This window comes from Myotis myotis, unplaced genomic scaffold (assembly GCF_014108235.1).
Source record: "Myotis myotis isolate mMyoMyo1 unplaced genomic scaffold, mMyoMyo1.p scaffold_m19_p_1, whole genome shotgun sequence".
NCBI lineage: Eukaryota > Metazoa > Chordata > Mammalia > Chiroptera > Vespertilionidae > Myotis > Myotis myotis.
Genome location: NW_023416313.1, coordinates 203,602,484 through 203,620,112, shown reverse-complemented (window position 1 = coordinate 203,620,112; position 17,629 = coordinate 203,602,484). Strand labels below are relative to the sequence as shown.

At 53.3% G+C, this 17,629-nt stretch overlaps 1 protein-coding gene across 1 annotated transcript in view; it reads left to right on the top strand.

The window, feature by feature from the left end:
- Positions 1–17,629, top strand: part of LTBP2 (latent transforming growth factor beta binding protein 2) — a 95,093-nt gene that overhangs the window by 18,764 nt on the left and 58,700 nt on the right. The window contains exon 3 of the mRNA XM_036312989.1: positions 2,596–2,842. Coding sequence (XP_036168882.1) covers positions 2,596–2,842 — 247 coding nt within the window. The remainder of the gene's footprint in view (positions 1–2,595; positions 2,843–17,629) is intronic.

Sequence of the window (17,629 nt, the reverse complement as noted above, 5' to 3'; positions counted from 1 at the left end):
TTATTTTATGGTAGACCAGTAAAAACAGTCGTAAGAATGGACCCTTTCATAGGGACTTGGAGCCACCATTTGGGGCCATTTTGGGGTGATTTGCGGGGACGGGAGAGAGAGGAGAGGAGTTTGTGCTCCAACCCCCTAACGCAGAGGCTCCGCTCAGACCCGCACTCAAGTGTTTACTTTAGCGGGGAAGTCAGTTCTTGCTGAGACTTATGAAAACAACTCCAGAGCGAATGCAAATGAGGTCCGGGAGGGCTGGCTCAGCACCTCTGCGGGCCTGAAACCTGCTGGAAACTCTTCCCGAGAAGATCTGATCCAGAAAGGTTATCTGCCCACGGAGGTTTTTCCGCCAACAACCGGCTGCTTTGGAACCCTTTTAGGATTTTTATTTACCACAATGTTATATACATATTAAATGCCATGTTTATATCCCCCCCCCCCCCAACTACCCATTTTCCATGAGCCGTTCGTTGTACCAAGCGAAGCCTGCCAACCCTGCTCTGCCTGAGGACCTAACTCCCTGCGCGGCATGGGGCTTCCGTCGTTATGAGAAACCACCACGGGGCAGAGCTTCATCCACGCAGAACCAGTCTTGTCTTTGCATCCCCGGCACCCACTATGACCAAGAGGGTGCTTGCTAACTGTTTGCAGAATGTATTGGCAAGGAAGGCAGAGCCAGAAGTAAGCGAGTCACCGTGAGTCAGGAATTTGGGGCCGTGGGTTTTAGAGAATGGAAGATGTTAGAGTAGAGAATGGGCTGTCCTCAGAGCCCGGGAGGGGAGGGGAGGAAGCTAGACTGGTTTCGAAAGACCATCTTAAAGGCAGAGACCACCCACTCAAAGGAGGAAGCAACGCCTAGACTGGGGGGAGGGGGGGCTGCTGCATGACCTCCTCTTGCCCACACCAGACTTTGAGTCTCTGCCAGGAGAGAGGGGTGGCTTTGAGGCTAGGAGTGATACAGCGTTTGTGGTCCACATAAAACCACTCAGGCCTTCCCTTTCTACTCCCTCCCTAAACCGGGCAGAGACCTGACCTGGGCATACCTCCTTCCGCAGTGTTTGCTAGCCCCGGCTTGGCTGTGGGGCTGGTCTCCCAGGAAGCAGGGTAGTGACAGGGACCTGGCAGGTAGTTAGGTGGGGGCTGCAAAATCTGCCTCTGCTTCCCTCACTGAATACACTCCCACTCTGTCGCCAGACCCCAGCCTCCCTGGGCCTCTAACAACTCCTAGGACATTCCATGTTCCTTCCAGCCTCCAGAGCTTTGCGCTTGCCTATCCCTCTGCCTGAAGGAGTCTGTCCATATCTTTGCCCGTCCGCCTCTTTTGCACCAGCCACATCTCACTCTTCAGAGCAGCTTCCTCTGACCACTGCATCTAAAGCGCCTGATTGGACACAGACAGTACATCACCCGTGATACTGCACGAGCAACATTATGCTACTGTTTTCTTGTTTCTTCTTGGTCGCCCTCACTCGACTGCAAGCTCCATGTGGACAAAGACTTTGTCTACAGTGCCTAGCACACAGTAGGGGCTCAGCAAATATTTGTTGAATGAATGAGTGACAGACGGAGGAGACACTGGGTTTAGAGGATCCAGCATGAGCCTGACTGTGCTCTCCTGGGTTCCCACCTGTTCCCAGGGGAGGTCCTGGGAGAGATAAGCAGGGCCCAGCACTCCAGTGTGTGCTTGTATATGACTCTCCCTTGGTTACTGGTCACTGGAGGTGACTCTGATGTTGCAAGGTGATGAAGGGCAGTGAAGAGAAGTCATGGCCCCTGTGGCCAGTGGCTGCTGCACAGTGCTGGCTTGGAGGAAGGGATCCAGGTCAGCCCCACTTTACCCCCAGGCTGGACCCACGGCCTAGGACGGAGAATCCCCCCAGCTCCCAGTCAGGAGTACTACCACTTGCTAAGCAGGGTGGGAACTTCAGAGCAGATGATTTCAAAAGAGGAAGAAGAGGAGGGACTGTCGTGCTGAAGATGCCTTTGAAAGACCCTCAGTATCCCCCAGCCTCCTTAGCCCATCCTCATGTGATTCATGAGGAAACAGATTCAGTGAGGTCAAGATCACATGACTTGTGGGAGACCAACAACTCAAACCCCCAACTTTCAGGCCAGTGTTGAGCCCTTTCCCATGAAGCAGACTCATTCTTCATTCGTTCGTTCATTCATTCATTCATTCATTCATTCATTCATTCATTCAGTATTGAGAGTCTACTCTGTGACAGTCTCTATTCTGAGTTCTTGAACTACCAGAGGGAACAAAACAAAACATCTGAACTCTGCCTTCATGGTAAAGAGAACAACCAAGTGGGGTCTTGAGTGCATACACAATGTCAGGAGGCTCTGCTGGAGGTGGCGGTGTGAGCGCCTCCACACCTCTGGTCATTCCCTCTTTGATTGTCCAAAGATGACAGGCAAACCTCCCCTGGAGACCTGTGGGTGGTGGGGAGAGAGAAATGGGGCCAGGGAGCCTTCGGAGGCCAGCGGATGGCTTCCTGTCTGAGTGGAGGAGGCCAAGCAGCCCAAGGCAAGGGGCCCTTCTGACAGTGGGTGTCAGGCCCCCTGCCCCTGCCCTCACCCCTCTCCCTGTCTCCCTAGCTGTGTGCCAGCCGCCGTGCCAGAACAGGGGCTCCTGCAGCCGGCCCCAGCTCTGTGTGTGTCGTTCTGGCTTCCGCGGAGCCCGCTGCGAGGAGGTCATCCCCGAGGAGGAATTTGACCCCCAGAACTCAAGGCCAGCTCCCCGACGCTCAGCCGAGGGTTCACACAACTTGCGCAGGAGCAGCGCAGCCAGAGAAAGCACAGCGGCCAGAGCACAGCCACTGACACCACAGCTGCCACCAGCCAGGTAAGGCCCCTCCTCAGGGGGGACGTGGGGCCGGGGGCTTCTTCCTTAGGACCATTTGGTGACAGTCTCAGAGAAGGCCGAGCTGTCCTTCCTCCCCCTCTCCCTGCCCCGGCCAGTGGTGTGGAGAGCAGGAGAGCAGGGGTTGGGGTTGGGGTTGGGGTTGGCATAGGCCAGTGATGGTGAACCTATGACACGCGTGTCAGAGGTGACATGTGAACTCATTTTTTTGGTTGATTTTTCTTTGTTAAATGGCATTTAAATATATAAAATAAATATCAAAAATATAAGTCTTTGTTTTACTATGATTGCAAATATCAAAAAATTAATATATGTGACACGGCACCAGAGTTAAGTTAGGGTTTTTCAAAATGCTGACACGCCGAGCTCAAAAGGTTCGCCATCACTGGCATAGGTTTTGCCAGGCTGAGGTGGGCAGGGGAGGCGGGAGGTAGAAGAAAGCTGAGGAGACCAGGCTCTCTTGTTTCCATTCCTGGCATTGCCACTTCCTAGGTGGGTGACCTTGGGCAAGTTACCTCTCTGATTCCTCCTCAGTGGGGTGGAGGCCATCATGATAACCATAATCATGGAGTTGTTGTAAGACTAAATTAGTCAACACAAGGAAAGGGCTTAGCACAGGGCCTGGCACATAGTAAACTCTTTATAAATGTCTCGCCTTCTCCTCCCCCTTCTCTACCTGTGGTCTCTGTGATGCAGGAAGGACTCGCCAGCCAACGCTAACCTCTCTCCTTGGAGGGGCCGAGCAGGAGCACGTGGGGAAGGGAGTAAAAGAAAAAGTGGGCAAAGAGAGTGTTCACGGGCAGGGTTCCCTGGCCTGCTTGCCAGCTAAACTGGCTAGACTTTTTCTAGCTCAGGACAGGAAATCTGAACTTTGTAAACTGGTCCATTTCTAGAGAGCTGTGTTTTCCTTTCGGTTTTTCAGGTTAATTTTTCCATTCGTTTTCTACTTGGGAAGTTCTTTGTGAAATGTTGCAACCTTGTCTTGCTGAACTAAGGGGAAAAAGGGGGTTTGCCCTTTGGAGGCCAGGAGAACCAGGGAGAGAAGGCTGATGGGGAGGTCGGGTCCCCAGTGGAAGGTTCGGGAGAGAAAGGAAAGGAGCTTGAGATTGTCTAGCAACTCTGAAGGGGGTGCCAGGCTGATCAGGGTCCTGGTAAGGTGGGGTTCCAAGGCCCGACCACCCAAGCAGGTGGTTTCCAAAGGCAGCCGGGAGCAGAAAGAGCTGAAGGATGAACTCAGGTCCAAGCCCCGGGAGTTCCAAGGTCAAAACCAGAAGAGCCAAACCCTTAGGCCAAGGCTCAGGGATGCTGGGCAGAGAGAGAGGCAGAGCTAGGTGGACAACGCAGGGGCAGGGCCTGAGCCTTGTTCTGATTAGTCCCAGCTGAGGGTCCCAGGTGGTGGGAAGGCACTTGAGGGAGCCCTAGTGGTACCAGCTCCAGGGCCAACCAGGAGCAGGCTGGGAGCAGAGTCCTTTCAGCTGAGCTTTCCCCTGCAACCTCTCTTTTGGCTTGTGTGATTCATTAATTTCACGATGCACTGATCTTCTGTATGTGTGTGAGTGTATGTGTGTGAGTGTGTGTGTGTGTGTGGGGGGGGGGTGCGGTGCTTGCATGCAAATATTGGAGGGTGGTTGCTAGGCAGGTCATTCTCCACTCACACCCTTGAGTCAGAGCTGTGACATCCCCTGCCCCCTCTTGCCAGCCCACCCTGCTCCTCGCATTCTTCAGGCCCATTCCTGCTTTCTCCGACCCCTCCTCCCCAGTCACTTCCACCCAGCGGCCTGCCTTCCTGCAGCACGCACTTGGCATGCATCTCTGTGGGTCTGTGCCCTGGGTCTGCAACCAGACTGTGCGGCCTGTGCCCTGGAAGGCAGGGAGTCCGTCTCACACCCTGGATTTCCCCGCAGCTCCTCCCATGGTCCTAGCTTACAGAAAGCACTCAGTCTGCATTAGTACTCGATCACTTGGTCCAAACTGAAGACTTGGCATTGAGCCCTCACCCCGTGCCTGGAACTGAGGGCCTGGCTCAGCGTGCAGGAGGAGGGGAGGCCCCTGCCTCCCTGTGTAGCATTTTTCTCTCTGCCTTGGGGTGGTCTGTTTATTTGCTCACTGGACCAGGAGCTCCTGAGAACAAGGGACTGCTCTTCGCCACAGTCTTCCATCCACTCATTTATGAACGTGGCCCTGGTACCTAACACGGCAGGTGCTCAGTCAGCAGAAGTTGAATGAATAAATGAATGAGGCTTGATGCTGGGGAGAGGAGGAAGCTGGGGGGAAAGGAGGATGAGCTAGGGAGCCCCTGATCTCCCAGTGAAGGTTTCACATGTGCAAGAGGGGCGGGGGGAGGGGGGGGCAAAGGCCCAGGGTGAGGTCCATGGCCCACAGCAGGGCCACCCTCTTTGAGCTTCACAGGCTCCCTGGCCAGGGGCTACTGTGATGTTTTTAATGAGCTGCAGCCTCCAGGCCAGCAGTCTCTCTCTGCTCTGGGACCTCAGTGCCATGAAATCTGGGAAAGTCCGAGTGGCCCGCTGTCGGCCCAGCTGTGTTTTGCTTTGGGAGGCCAAATCCTGCTTGCCTTGTGGTGTCAGACATTTCCTGTGAGCATAGCCAGGTTTCCCAAGCAGCCGCTTGCCTCTCTCCTGGTGGCAACTTGGACAGGCCCTCGGTGTCCAGCTAGGGCAGTGGTCGGCAAACTGTGGCTCGCGAGCCACATGCGGCCCTTTGGCCCCTTGAGTGTGGCTCTTCCTAAGCCTTAGGAGGACCCTAATTAAGTTAATAACAATGTACCTACCTATATAGTTTAAGTTTAAAAACTTTGGCTCTCAAAAGAAATTTCAATCATTATACTGTTGATATTTGGCTCTGTTGACTAACGAGTTTGCCGACCACTGAGCTAGAGGGAGTGACATGACTCAGGGGCATTCTAGGAGCAAGAGAGGGGTACAAATGTCCAAGAGGGGGAGACACTGCAGGGGTTGGTGACAGCCAGAGGCCCTCTTTAAGAGAGAAGTAGATGGAGGCCAAAAGACTTGCGTCCCAGAAGGAAGATGAGAAGGAGGGGCCAGGAGAGTCTGAGGCAACAGGCAGCACGCCCTACGAGAGCCAGACATGGCTAGATGTTGTCCAGCTGTGGCCTGCGCTGACTGCTCCTGAGCTCTGGGTCCAGGCTTGTTCCCCAAGTCTGGGCAGAGGGCCTTCCCACCTGGGGAGCAAGAGCCAGGCAGCTGAGGAAGGGCCTTAAGAGATCGGGAAGGGCGTGGTTACAACAACCTGAAACCAGCAGACCTGGGAAAACAGTGCTTCTCAGTGCTTCTCAGCTCCGCAAAGGGAAGTGAATCGCCTGGGAACTTGTTAACATGCAGCTTCTGATTCAGCAGGTCTGGGTGAGTGTCAGGTCTCAGGTGATGCTGCTGCTGCTGGTCCATGTACCTCACCATGAGTAGAGAGAGTTCTAGCCTGGGTTTTTGGACAATCCTGGGTTCCAGTCCTGGGATTTATTTACTACTCATCAGCTGTGTGATATTAGGCAAGCATCCTAACCACTCTGAGTCAGTAATCTCTACCTGATAGGATTGTAGAGAGGATTATATGAGATCATATGGGTAGAGCACATCTTATGGTGCCTGATTTGAGTTCATGTTCAATGCCCGTTAACCATCAGCTGGCTGGTTCTCTTTGCCTTGGGGACTTGAGTGGATAGAAGACTGTGGCAAAGAGCAGATAGAAAGTCAGGGTGCATACATATGGCCGTGCATGTGTGTGCGTGTGTATGCACGTGTGTCTGTGGGTGCAGACCTACTAGCAGATGTAGCAGTAGCACCAGTGGTGGCTTTGTGTCAGCTTGGTTGTTCCATAAGGACCAGTCTCATCGGCTTTATGGCAGATGGGGCCAAGGTGAGGTTTAACGACATTTCTCAGAATGGGAAGGACTTTCACTGGGTTTGCTCCTTAGCCTGACCTAAGTCAACCAGGACTTAGAGGTTGACCCCTGGGGACATCTAAGCCTGTTTAGTCAGTACTTGGGCAACATGGGCCTGGAAGACAGTGCTGAGCAAAGCAAACGGGATGGCGGGGAGGTATCTGGAACAGTGTGGACCCCATGGGAGCGGCTCTCAGTGGGCTGCTTCTCTTTATATCCCCTGGATTAATTTTCTATGCTGAGATAACAATTTGCAACAGTTCTATAGTTCAAACATCTGATACTGGTCTGATCAGGCTAAAGTTAAGGTGTCATAGAGGCTGTAGGGGAGAATCTGATTCCTGTTCATTCAGGTTGTTAGCAGAATTCAGTCCCTTGCAGGTGTAGGACTGAGGTCCCTATTCCTTTGTGGTAGCATCTACAAGCTGCCCACATTCCTTGACTTGTGGCCACCTTCCTATCTCCAAAGCTAAGCAATGGCAGATGAAATCTTTATGTTTTGAATCCCCTGTGCTTCCTCTTTGGCTGAAGCTCTCTCACAGACTCTTGTTTCCTCCACTTGAAGGGCCTATGTGATTACATTGGGCCCACCTGAATAACCCAACTTCATCTCCCTATTTTAAGGTCAGCTGATTAGAAACCCAAATTCCATCTGCAATCGTAATTTCCTTTTGCCATTTCGTGCAACATGTTCAAAGGTATAACACCAGGGGACAGAGATCATGGGGGCCAGGCACAGCCACCCACTGCAGCCCATTCCAGCTGGGACCCTCTGTCTGAAGTGGACAGCTCCATTGTCAAGGGCTTGCCACAAGGGCGGCCCTACATGATCTGGCCCTGTAAGATCTCTGACGTCAATTCTCACCACTTGCTCTCCCCACTCACCTGTCTCTGCCACTGGTTTCCCCCCAAATGCTTTCCCCTTAGGGCCGTTGCACTTGCTGTGTCCCTCTGGAACACTGTTAGTGTCCTAGGTCTGTCATAACAAATTACCACACACTGAGTGGCTTACAACACCAGGAACTTATTCTCTCACAGTTCAGGAGGCCAGAAGTCCGAAATCACGGTGTTGGTGGAAGCTGAGGGAGAATCAGTGCCATGCCTCTCTCCTAGCATCTGTGGGCTCCCGGCGATCCGTGTGTCCCTTAGTTTATAGCTGCATCGCCCTAATCTCTGCTTCTGTTGTCACGGGGTCCTGTGTGTGTGTGTGATGTCCTTCTAAGGCAGTGGTTCTCAACCTGTGGGTCGCGACCCCTTTGGCGGTCTAACGACCCTTTCACAGGGGTCGCCTAAGACCATTCTGCATATCAGATATTTACATGACGATTCATAACAGTGGCAACATTACAGTGATGAAGTAGCAACGAAAATAATTTTATGGTTGGGTCACAACATGAGGAACTGTATTTAAAGGGCCAGAAGGTTGAGAACCACTGTAATCTAAGGGCACCAGTCGTTGGATTTAGGATCTCCCCTAATCCAGTAGAACCACCTCTAAACCTAACCAATTACATCTGCTATTTCCAAATAAGGTCACATTCACAGGTTGGGGGTTAGGACTTCAACATACCTTTTTGGCAGAAACAATTCAACCCCCGTCAAGCACGTCCCCCAACACACATGGCTTGCTTCCTCCCCTCCGGTCTTTCCTTCTCAGTGACACCTGGAGGCTCTACCAGGGGGACCCAGGCACCCTGACCCGACAGAATGGCAAGGGACATTCCTAGGAGACTGATGACCCAGAATCAGAAACGAGTTCCCTGGGGAGAGGGCAGCTGGCACAGAAGGGACAAAGAGTTCATGACCTCAGCTGGTGGCCTCCAGTTTGGCTAGTCAATGTCCCCCATGGGAAAACGTGCTTATTCCCCCTTTACCGCTTCGTGACAAGGACATGCGATGCCTTTCGCCAGGGCAGACCTGGGCTGTCCCTGACAGTCTGGCCTGCAGTCCTCCCTGGCAAGGCTGCGATGGGTTAAGCAGCCGCATCTTTTGTGCTGTGTCACACACTCCTGGGGCCACCGAGGGGTGCCTCCCTGCAGCGTTGACTCAACCCTATAATCCAGACTGAGTCAAGGTTTTGGACTTGGGACTCCGGGAGTTGATTGCTTTCCTTCCTTTTCTTGTCTTTTTTCTTTTCTTAGTCTTTTTTTCCTTTTCTTTTCTGATTTTTTTTATAACTCTGAGCCCCACGCTTGCCCCCTGGAGTTTTTCTGGAATTTCCCAATCGGTAGGACCTGGACTACACTTTGAAAAGACTTGGAATTAGGGGACCCAATCTTGCTTCCGGCTGGGATAGTAACTCGCGCAGGGTCTATGGGGACTTCACTCCCTAAACCTTAATGTCTCCGTCTGTAAAATGCGAAGGGTAATTCTTTCCTCGCTGGGCGGTTGTGAGGATTAATTGAAACGGTTTGGGTGAGAAGTTTCTTGGTGAGTTACTGTAATTCTTCAGCGGGCCTGACAGCGGGCTGAGGCATCTGCTCACACCTCACATACGTGAGTGGGTTACTTTCAGGAGAAACTTCTCACCGAGGCCCCGCCCGGCCATCTTTTTAAGGTTTTTAACCTCAGGGCTAACCTTAGCCACTGTAGACACCAGGAGCTGTGCGTGGTAACCCTCGACCTGGCCCCTTCCCGGAGGGAGTTGTCTCCCATTTTCCTGTTATTTAATATCGTGAACCTCCGACTTGAGAGTCCCCGTTTGGCTCACTTTTTATTTTCCACTTTCTAACATGACATGATGTACTAATTATGTTTTCCGTCTGTTTTTCCCCAACTACAGTAAGAGCTCCTCCGGGGCAGGGATCTTTGTTTTGTTCAGCTACATCCCAGGCTCGCAGAGCAGCGCCTGGCGTAGAGTAAGCACTTAATAAGTAGCTACTGAACGAACATCCTGCCGCAGTATCCCCAGCTGCTGCCTGGAGCAGAGACGGAGGTCCGGGGTCCATTCCCTTCTGAGCTTGCACTCGGCCCACCCCCGAGCGTGCTATTGATCAGGAAGGGGCTCTCCCCATGCCCCCAACCGGTGGGTGCCCGCCCACCCTGTGCCCGTTGGCCACGGGGGTCACACTTTTCTCCTAAGAGTGACTGCAGGGCAGCCAGAGCAGGGCTTAGCAGACCCTGCGGCGTGCCAGGAGTCTGGGGCCGGGCTGTGGCAGCTGTGATGGGGTCTCCTCCCAGTTTCTCCCATCTCTTGGGCCTTAGAAGAGTGCCACGAGCCCCTGCCCTGGGGCTGTGGGTTTGGAAGAGGGGGGCTCAGAAGGGAGGAGTCAGAGGGAGATGCTCACTCTGGGCTTCCAGCCAGAACAAACGGAAAGGGCTCTGCTGCCCCAGGTCTGAAGTCACGGAAGCCCTGCTGCTGCTTTTGAAATTGCAGAGGGACCTGTGCCTCAATGAGAACTTCCTTCACTGCCCCCGGCAGCCAGGATGGGCAGGCACCCTGGGCTTGCAGAGTGTTCTGGGAGTGGAGACGGGCCACATGAGGGTTTATGCAGTGCCCCTTGGCACTCAGTCCCTGCCGACTGTGCTCATCTCTGGGAGTAGCTGGGTGCTTACGAAGCACCCCATTCCCGCCGGGGAGAGGGGAAGGCAGGCTGTTCTGTGCTGGGCCTTTTAGTCACTGGACACGATAGCAGGAGACAACTCCCACTTCATAGTCTCTATGACAGATTGTATGATGCACAGCCTGTGCAGCTGTATGTGGGGACCCTGGACCCAGCTTCTTCCCAAAGGGAATGTCCCCACGTCGCCCACAAAGCACGTTGCTCCCAGGCTGTCTTCTCTGGCTGGGTTTAGCTGCGGAGGCCCCTTCTAGGTTTCTCTAAAAGGAAGGTGGCCTCTGGGACTTTTTAGAGTGTTAATGTGCGCTTCTCCAACCCCCCAAATACCTGAGACCCATGGCGCTCAGGGCCCGGCAGGGCATAGCTGGCCGTAAGGTACCTGTGTGAATAGCAAGAAGACATGGGCTCTGGGCAGTCACTGGGCACGCAATCTGGCCCTTAGGTCACGAAGAAGGTGGGGCCAATGTGCCTCTCTCTGTGCAGCAGAGCCTGGAAGCCTCCTCCTCCACCTCTGGGCTGGTGAAGATGCCAGGCTCAGGCCTCCGGGTGCTCAGGGGAGAAGGGGGCCCAGGCCTCTTGCTCCCCCCACAGAGCAAGTGGGCAGATTCAAGGGACGTAGTGTCTGCTTCCTGCACACTTGCCTTCCTCCCTCTCTAAGCTTGAACGTGGACATCTGGCCTAGATGGCCGGGGACAGCCCCCAAATCTCTGATGAGGACTGCATGACGCCCTTTTTCAGGACTCTCCCCGAGCTGAGGATTATCAGGATGCTTCCCCAGGTGAGGTGCCAGAGAAGGGCTTCCTCCCAGCCCAGCCCTTCCCCAGCCCTCTACAGCCTCTGTCATAGGAGCTGTTGGCCTCCTATCTGCACACAGCTGCAGCAAAGTGATGGAGAAAGCTACAAGCCTCTTCCTCTTCTAATACCCCTTCCTCCTCATCCCCATCCACAGGGCTCGGTGCACTCTGCTCTGAGTTTCAGGCACTGTGATGGGGTCTCCTCCCCTTCTCTCTCCTCTCTTTTCCTCTCCTCCCCACACCAGAGTCACCAGCTCAGTGACATCCCGGAAATGGATGTTGCACACATGTCTTGGGGCCTATTATGTTGAGTCCAAGTACGGCATAGACGTGGAGTGGGGTGCGGGGCTCCACCTGCCGCTGGGATGGGGGCAGGCACCCAGGCCAGAGGGACAGGGAGACCCGGTGCTCACCACAGCCCTGACCTAGCCTCAGCCTAATGGGGTGCCTAGAAGTGTGGCTACAGTGGCGAATGTTTCGGCCAGTACTGCGTGGGACTAAGGTTCTGGTTGAGGTGACATTCTATTTCACAACAGGGTGGTGGTTAGGGGAACTTTGGTGTGGTGTTAGAATGAGGTTATAACCTGAGGGTTGTGGTTAGGGTTGGGCTAGGGTGATGTCAGAGTAGAATTGAGGACTGCGGGTTTGTCAGTGCGGTAGGGTTGTTATTTTAACCTCTCATTTTTGAGCATGATTGAGTCAGCTGTCCTACTATGCAAAGCCCTTTACTGGCTCCGCCTAATTTAATGTTGGGAATAGTACGGCATCGTGGTTAAGATCATGACTCATGAGCCAGACCCCAGTTTCATCTGATTCTGTTGCTGCTTAGCTGTTTGATACTCCAGGGTGTCCCCCAAAATATGTATACACACTGTAGGAGCTCATAGCTCAATTTTGAAAACGAAGTGCATTTTAATAAACTCTGCCTTTATAATCACTCAAAGTGTGCGTATACATTTTGGAAGGACACCCTATATATGAGTTTCTTCACCTCCCTGAGTCTCAGTATACATTGCTGATGCGAATACTGGACAGAATAAGATAAAACACAGGGTTGCAGTCAGAGTAAAAGAAAATATCGTGGATAAGGTGCTAAGCCACACAGCTCAGTGCTCAATACCTGATCGCTGATGCCCTTTCTATCGGGGGTTCCAGCAGGAAAAGGTGACACCCTCCGTGGGGACAGTTCGATAAAGGGCCTATCTGCAAGGGCACAGACAGGGTTAGGGGAGACCACAAAGGAGGGGCTACCCAGCTGTGTAGGGAAGCCCTTACTTAACCCTCCAGGTCTCAAGGGGACAGGGAGCAGGGGCTACTGACACCCAGCGCGGCTCCAGCCGTTGGGCCACGACAGGGCTGTGGCCTCTGGTAGAGGAACATGGCCTCCGGAGGTCCCTCAGGAGGGAGCCGGGGGATGCATACCCCTGCTCCTTGCGGGGTCCCACGTGGGCTGGGGCAGGTAGGAGATCTCCAGCTCATTGGCCAGTCCCCACAGTGACCGGTGAGGAGGAGACTTCTGCTGCCCCCACCCCACAATGAGGAAGCCGAGGCAGGGCGATTGCAGCCCAGCTCTGCTCGAGGCTCCGGGACCCATGCGTGCAGTCATTTTGCTAAGCAGCCCCTAGCGCAGGTGAGCGGAGACGGGTGCAGACCTGCCAGCCTGGGGTGGGAGCTGCCGAGGACTGGGGCCGGCGTGGCACCCAGTGTCTTTTTCAGGTAACTATGGAATCCTGGCCAGAACCTGGAGCAGCATTCCCCACGGCCATGTGTGGGGAGCCTGCTGGGTCATTAAAACATTAATGTATGCAATTTCCAGCATCCAGCTTGAAAAAAAATAGTGACAAACATTTCAAGCTTGTGGCTGTACTCATAGCATTTAACTGACCTAATCCTCTAGGATTTTTGTTTGAAAAGAGTTAGGGAGAGATGAAGCAAGGAGGGAATGGAAAGACAGTTAATACTCATTCTCAGATGCCCCAGGGAATGTCTGTCCCATCCGGTGGCTTTGTGCAGACCGTGGCTGCTCAGTAAATGCCACCTCTGGGTTGATGGGGGGGGGGGGGGGGGGGGACGAGGGTTGTGAGTGAGAGAGAGAGAGAGAGAGAGAGAGAGAGAGAGACCCGTGGGGTGTGGGTGGAAAGCTATGCTGAGAGACCGTGCTTCAAAAATCACGGAGTTTTTCAGGTCCTGTGAATTTTCCTTTTAAGCTCAAGATTTTCGAATATATATCAGGTTTCACTCCTTGCTCACAGTGTAGAGGAAGTTTCAGATGCGTGGTTCCAGTCGTTTTTCCAGTTACGCAATGTTTAAATCTGCCACCACTTAACTAATTTGCCACCATCAGAAAAGGAACTGTAAGTTTCCTGGGTGAAAAGTGCTTTACCAACACAAAGTGGTACCAAAGTGTACAGTCAGCCCTCTGTATCCGCGGGTTCCACATCCGCAGATCCAACCAACCACGGATAGAAAATACTCAAAAAAAAAAAAAAGTTACGTTGTTGCTAACAGACCTAAGAGTCAGTACTGAACATGTATGGACTTTTATTTTTGTCATCATTCCCTAGAACAATACAGTATAACAACCATTGACATAGCATTTACATTGCAGTAGGTGTAAATAATCTAGAGATGATTTTAAAGTATGTGGGAGAATATGCATAGATTTTATGCAAATTCTACACGATATTATGCAAGGGACTTGCGCATCCATGGACTTTGGTATGTGTGAGGAGAGGTCCTATCACCAATCTCCCATGAATACGGAGGGAGGGTTGTATTATGATAACAGTAAGGGACTCTCAAATGTATACTTGTTTCCACTTGTCGAGCTGAGTCAATGTGTTAGCATTCCTCCTTATCCTCCCCCGATCACCAGCACACACACACACACACACACCATCTCTGGTCGGGGGCTAAGGAGGAAGGTTTAAGTCTTGCAAGATAATTTCCCGGAAAAGGAAAACGGTTAAATGCAAAGTCATCTGATGACCGTGGTCGTAAGATTGGCTGCTTAGGACCCAGAGGGGTGTGCATGCACGTCTGTCTGTCTGTCTGCAGATGACATAGTGACTATTGCTAAATGATTTCCAATAACAAAATGTGAAAACACATAGTTCTTCTGTTAGCCACATTGCTGTGGTTTTGTGTCCGTGATTCACTGTGGAAGTGAGTAGCTGTGACAGGCATTTTGTGGTTGTTTTTTTTTTCTTCTTTTTTCTCCTAAAAAAATATTTGTGAAAGGTCTAAAATTCAAGGAAGTCCAGTGCTTTTAGAAAAGAAAAATCCCCGTTCCTTGCAAAACGAAGACTGCAAATCAAAACCTCTGGAGCTACCACATCTCTCCTCCCAGCTGGTCCCCTGCGCTGCGTTCTCCTCCCGCCTCAGCCCCTGGCTGCTGAGGACATGTCCACCCACAGGGGCACCCAGCGGACGGTGGGGGGTTGCATCAGAGGCCTCTCGAGGGAATGTGGTCCTCAGAGGAAGCGGGGTGTCTTTCTGAGGCCCCAGCCAAGCCACACTCTTGGGAAGCGAATTGATTCCACATTTGGTTCTGTCTTTGAGGTGCTTGGGTCAAGGTCAGAGCCCCTACCGCAGGCAGTAGTGTGTGAGGGAGGAACTGTGAAATCACTTATGCCTTATGGTTAGACCAGTCTGGGTTTGGTTCGCAGCTCTACCACCTAACAGCTATGCTGCCTAGCGCAAGTAATATAACCTCACAAGCCTCAGTTTTCTCATCGGTAAGATGGGGATGACATCACTACCTTCTAGAATGGTCAGGAGGATTTACTAAAATCTATAAATACATCTGACACCTTTTAGATGTGCCACGAATGCACTCTTATTTGTCCCTAGACTTTGGGGTTTATCTGAGTCTTTTGTTTGCATCAAAAAGCAGCAGTGGTAAGTAGGAACTCGGAGTTTGCCCAGAACACGTGAAGGTGTTTCTGGCCCAAGCGAGGTTTCCTGTCATGGCCAAGGGTGAGCATCAGGGTGGGGAGTGTCACCCCCAACGGCAGACGGAGCTTGGGCCCTGAGACACACTCAGCAGCTCCCTGCTGGTGGGGACCCCGGGCAGGGTAACAGCCTTTCTGTGTGTTAGTTTTCTCTTCTGAAAAACAGGGGATGATAGTTCCTACAGCAGAGAGTCACCATCGGCATCAAATGTAAAGGGCTTAACAAAAATACAATGAAAATGCCTGTAGCTGATGTCTGGCATAGACTCGGTAGCTTTGAGCTGCTACGTTACTGAGTGAAGACGTCTCAGGTTGGGTCTCAGTTCTCGTAGAAATCTCCTTTTGTTTGTGGTCCTGGGGCCGAGTTTCAGCTCCTGAAAGAGCATGCCAGCCCCTGAGAGCGTATCCTTGACCCAGGCCCCCCACTGCCTTTGTCTACAATGGGCCTGTCCAGGCGAGTCCAGGAGTGGGGCAAACTCATCTGAAGTCACAGGCCTGTGTTTTCTGTCCAATCATGCAGGCCTGTTCAGCTCTGTGTGTGTGCGGGGGGGGGGGGGGGGGCAAGGGGAGGGAGAGAGAGAGAGAGAGGGAGAGAGAGAGAGTGTGTGTGTGTGTGTGTGTGTGTGTGTGTGTGTGTGTGTGTTGGGGGGGAATATTATAGAGGGTAGAGGGGTACCAAAGGCCATGAGCTGGGAACTCAAGGGTTCAGGAGGGGGGCACCTTATGCCAGTTTGATGGTAGTGAGATGCCCATATACCAAGCTCTCCCTTTCTTTGGGATGTGATCCTAGCTAGCTCTATCCCCTCAGCCTAAAGGCCTCTCCTCTCCTTCCTCCTCCTCCTCTGATCTCCTGGAACCCTTGTCATGTGTCCATAGGCCCTGACTTGTGTTTTCATTCCGTTCACTGGCTTCAGCCCTCCCACCACTTGGTTTCATCAGGGTGGGAAGTCATCGCCATTTATCATGTGCCTCTTTGCAACTCACTTGGTGATGAGGCTCCGAGGGGCTTCTGGACCCTTGGAAGACTGAGGCACCCCTGCTTCAGGACTGCTCTGAGGCGGGGATCAGGCCCCAGGCCAGGCCTCAGTGCCCCCCAGAGAGTCCCCCAGACGTGCACAGTTCCTGCCCACCTCTGCCTTACTTGCTGCAAGGAAGCAGGGTGCTGTGTTCCCCCTGAGCAGCAGGATGTGGTCGGGGCAGCAGACACTCCCCCTGGGCTCTGCCCCTCCCCACCTGCCAGGAGCATCCCCTGGGACCTGTGTGCAAAACCCCTCAGACCTGGGTGTGGCCGCAGGAAGAGCTGGACCTCAGAGCAGGGGGATGTGACTCACTGGCGGCTGGGCGGGGTGGGGCCTTGACTGGCCAGTGAGGTCAGGGGGGTTGGAGGAGTGGACACAGCGGGATCAGCGCAGGAGAGGTCTGGAGACACTTGGGGAGGCTGGCTCTGGCCCTTCCAGGAGGGCGCCAGGGAGTGAGGGTGCTGGTGTTGATGCTGCTGCATCAGCGTGTCAGGCAACAGGCGGGGTGGGTCCCCCGGGCACTGCCCACTGAGCAACCACCCCACCAATCTCTCAGAAGTTGTCAGTCTGCAGCCCTGCCCTGAGCAGGACTGTCTGTGGCCTCCTCTGGGGCACACAGGGACACAGGCCCATGATTCCAGGGCCCTGGCTCCTGCCTCTCTGGGCTGCCCTGTCGCTGCTCAGCTCTGGCTCTTTGGAAGACTTTTCTCACACTGGGCTGAACCCTGCTCCCTGTGACATGGGCCTGTCCTCAGGAACCCAGTCTCTTTTCTGCCACAGCCCTGCTGACATCTACTGGCAGAGAGTGCAGTTTGGGGGGCTGACAGCAAGGCTGGGAGGGTGCTGCTTCCCCCGGAGCAGAAAGGCAAGCGCCTGGGTATGAGTGAAGCTTCCCAGGGACCAAGCATGCAGCGAGACAGTCAGGGGAGCCTTCTAGCCCTGTAGTTATAGGCCGAGGTAGACTTCCGGGTTCAAATCCCAGCCCCTCCATTTCCTCTACTGTGCTGTCCAGTGCGGTGGCACCCGGCCACATGGGGCTACTTAAATTTAATTTAATGTAAAACTCAGTTGCTCAGTCACACAAGCTGCACTTCCAAGTACTCAAAAGTCACAAGCGGCCCAGCCAGTGTGGCTCAGTGGTTGAGCGTCAATCTATGAACCAGGAGGTCATGGTTCGATTCCTGGTCAGGGCACATGCCCTGATTGTGGGCTTGATCCTCTGTGTGGGGCCTGCAGGAGGCAGCCAATCAATGATTCTCTCTCATCACTGATGTTTCTATCTCCCTCTCCCTTCCTCTCTGAAATCAATCCTATATAATAAAACCCTAATATGCAAATCGACCAAACGGTGGAATGACCGGCCGCTATGACTTGCACTGACCATCAGGGGGCAGACGCTCAATGCAGGAGCTGCCCTCTGATGGTCAGTGCGCTCCCACAGGGGGAGCGCCACTCAGCCAGAAGCTGGGCTCATGGCTGGCGAGCGCAGTGGCAGTGACAGGAGCCTCTCGCACCTCCGCTGCAGGC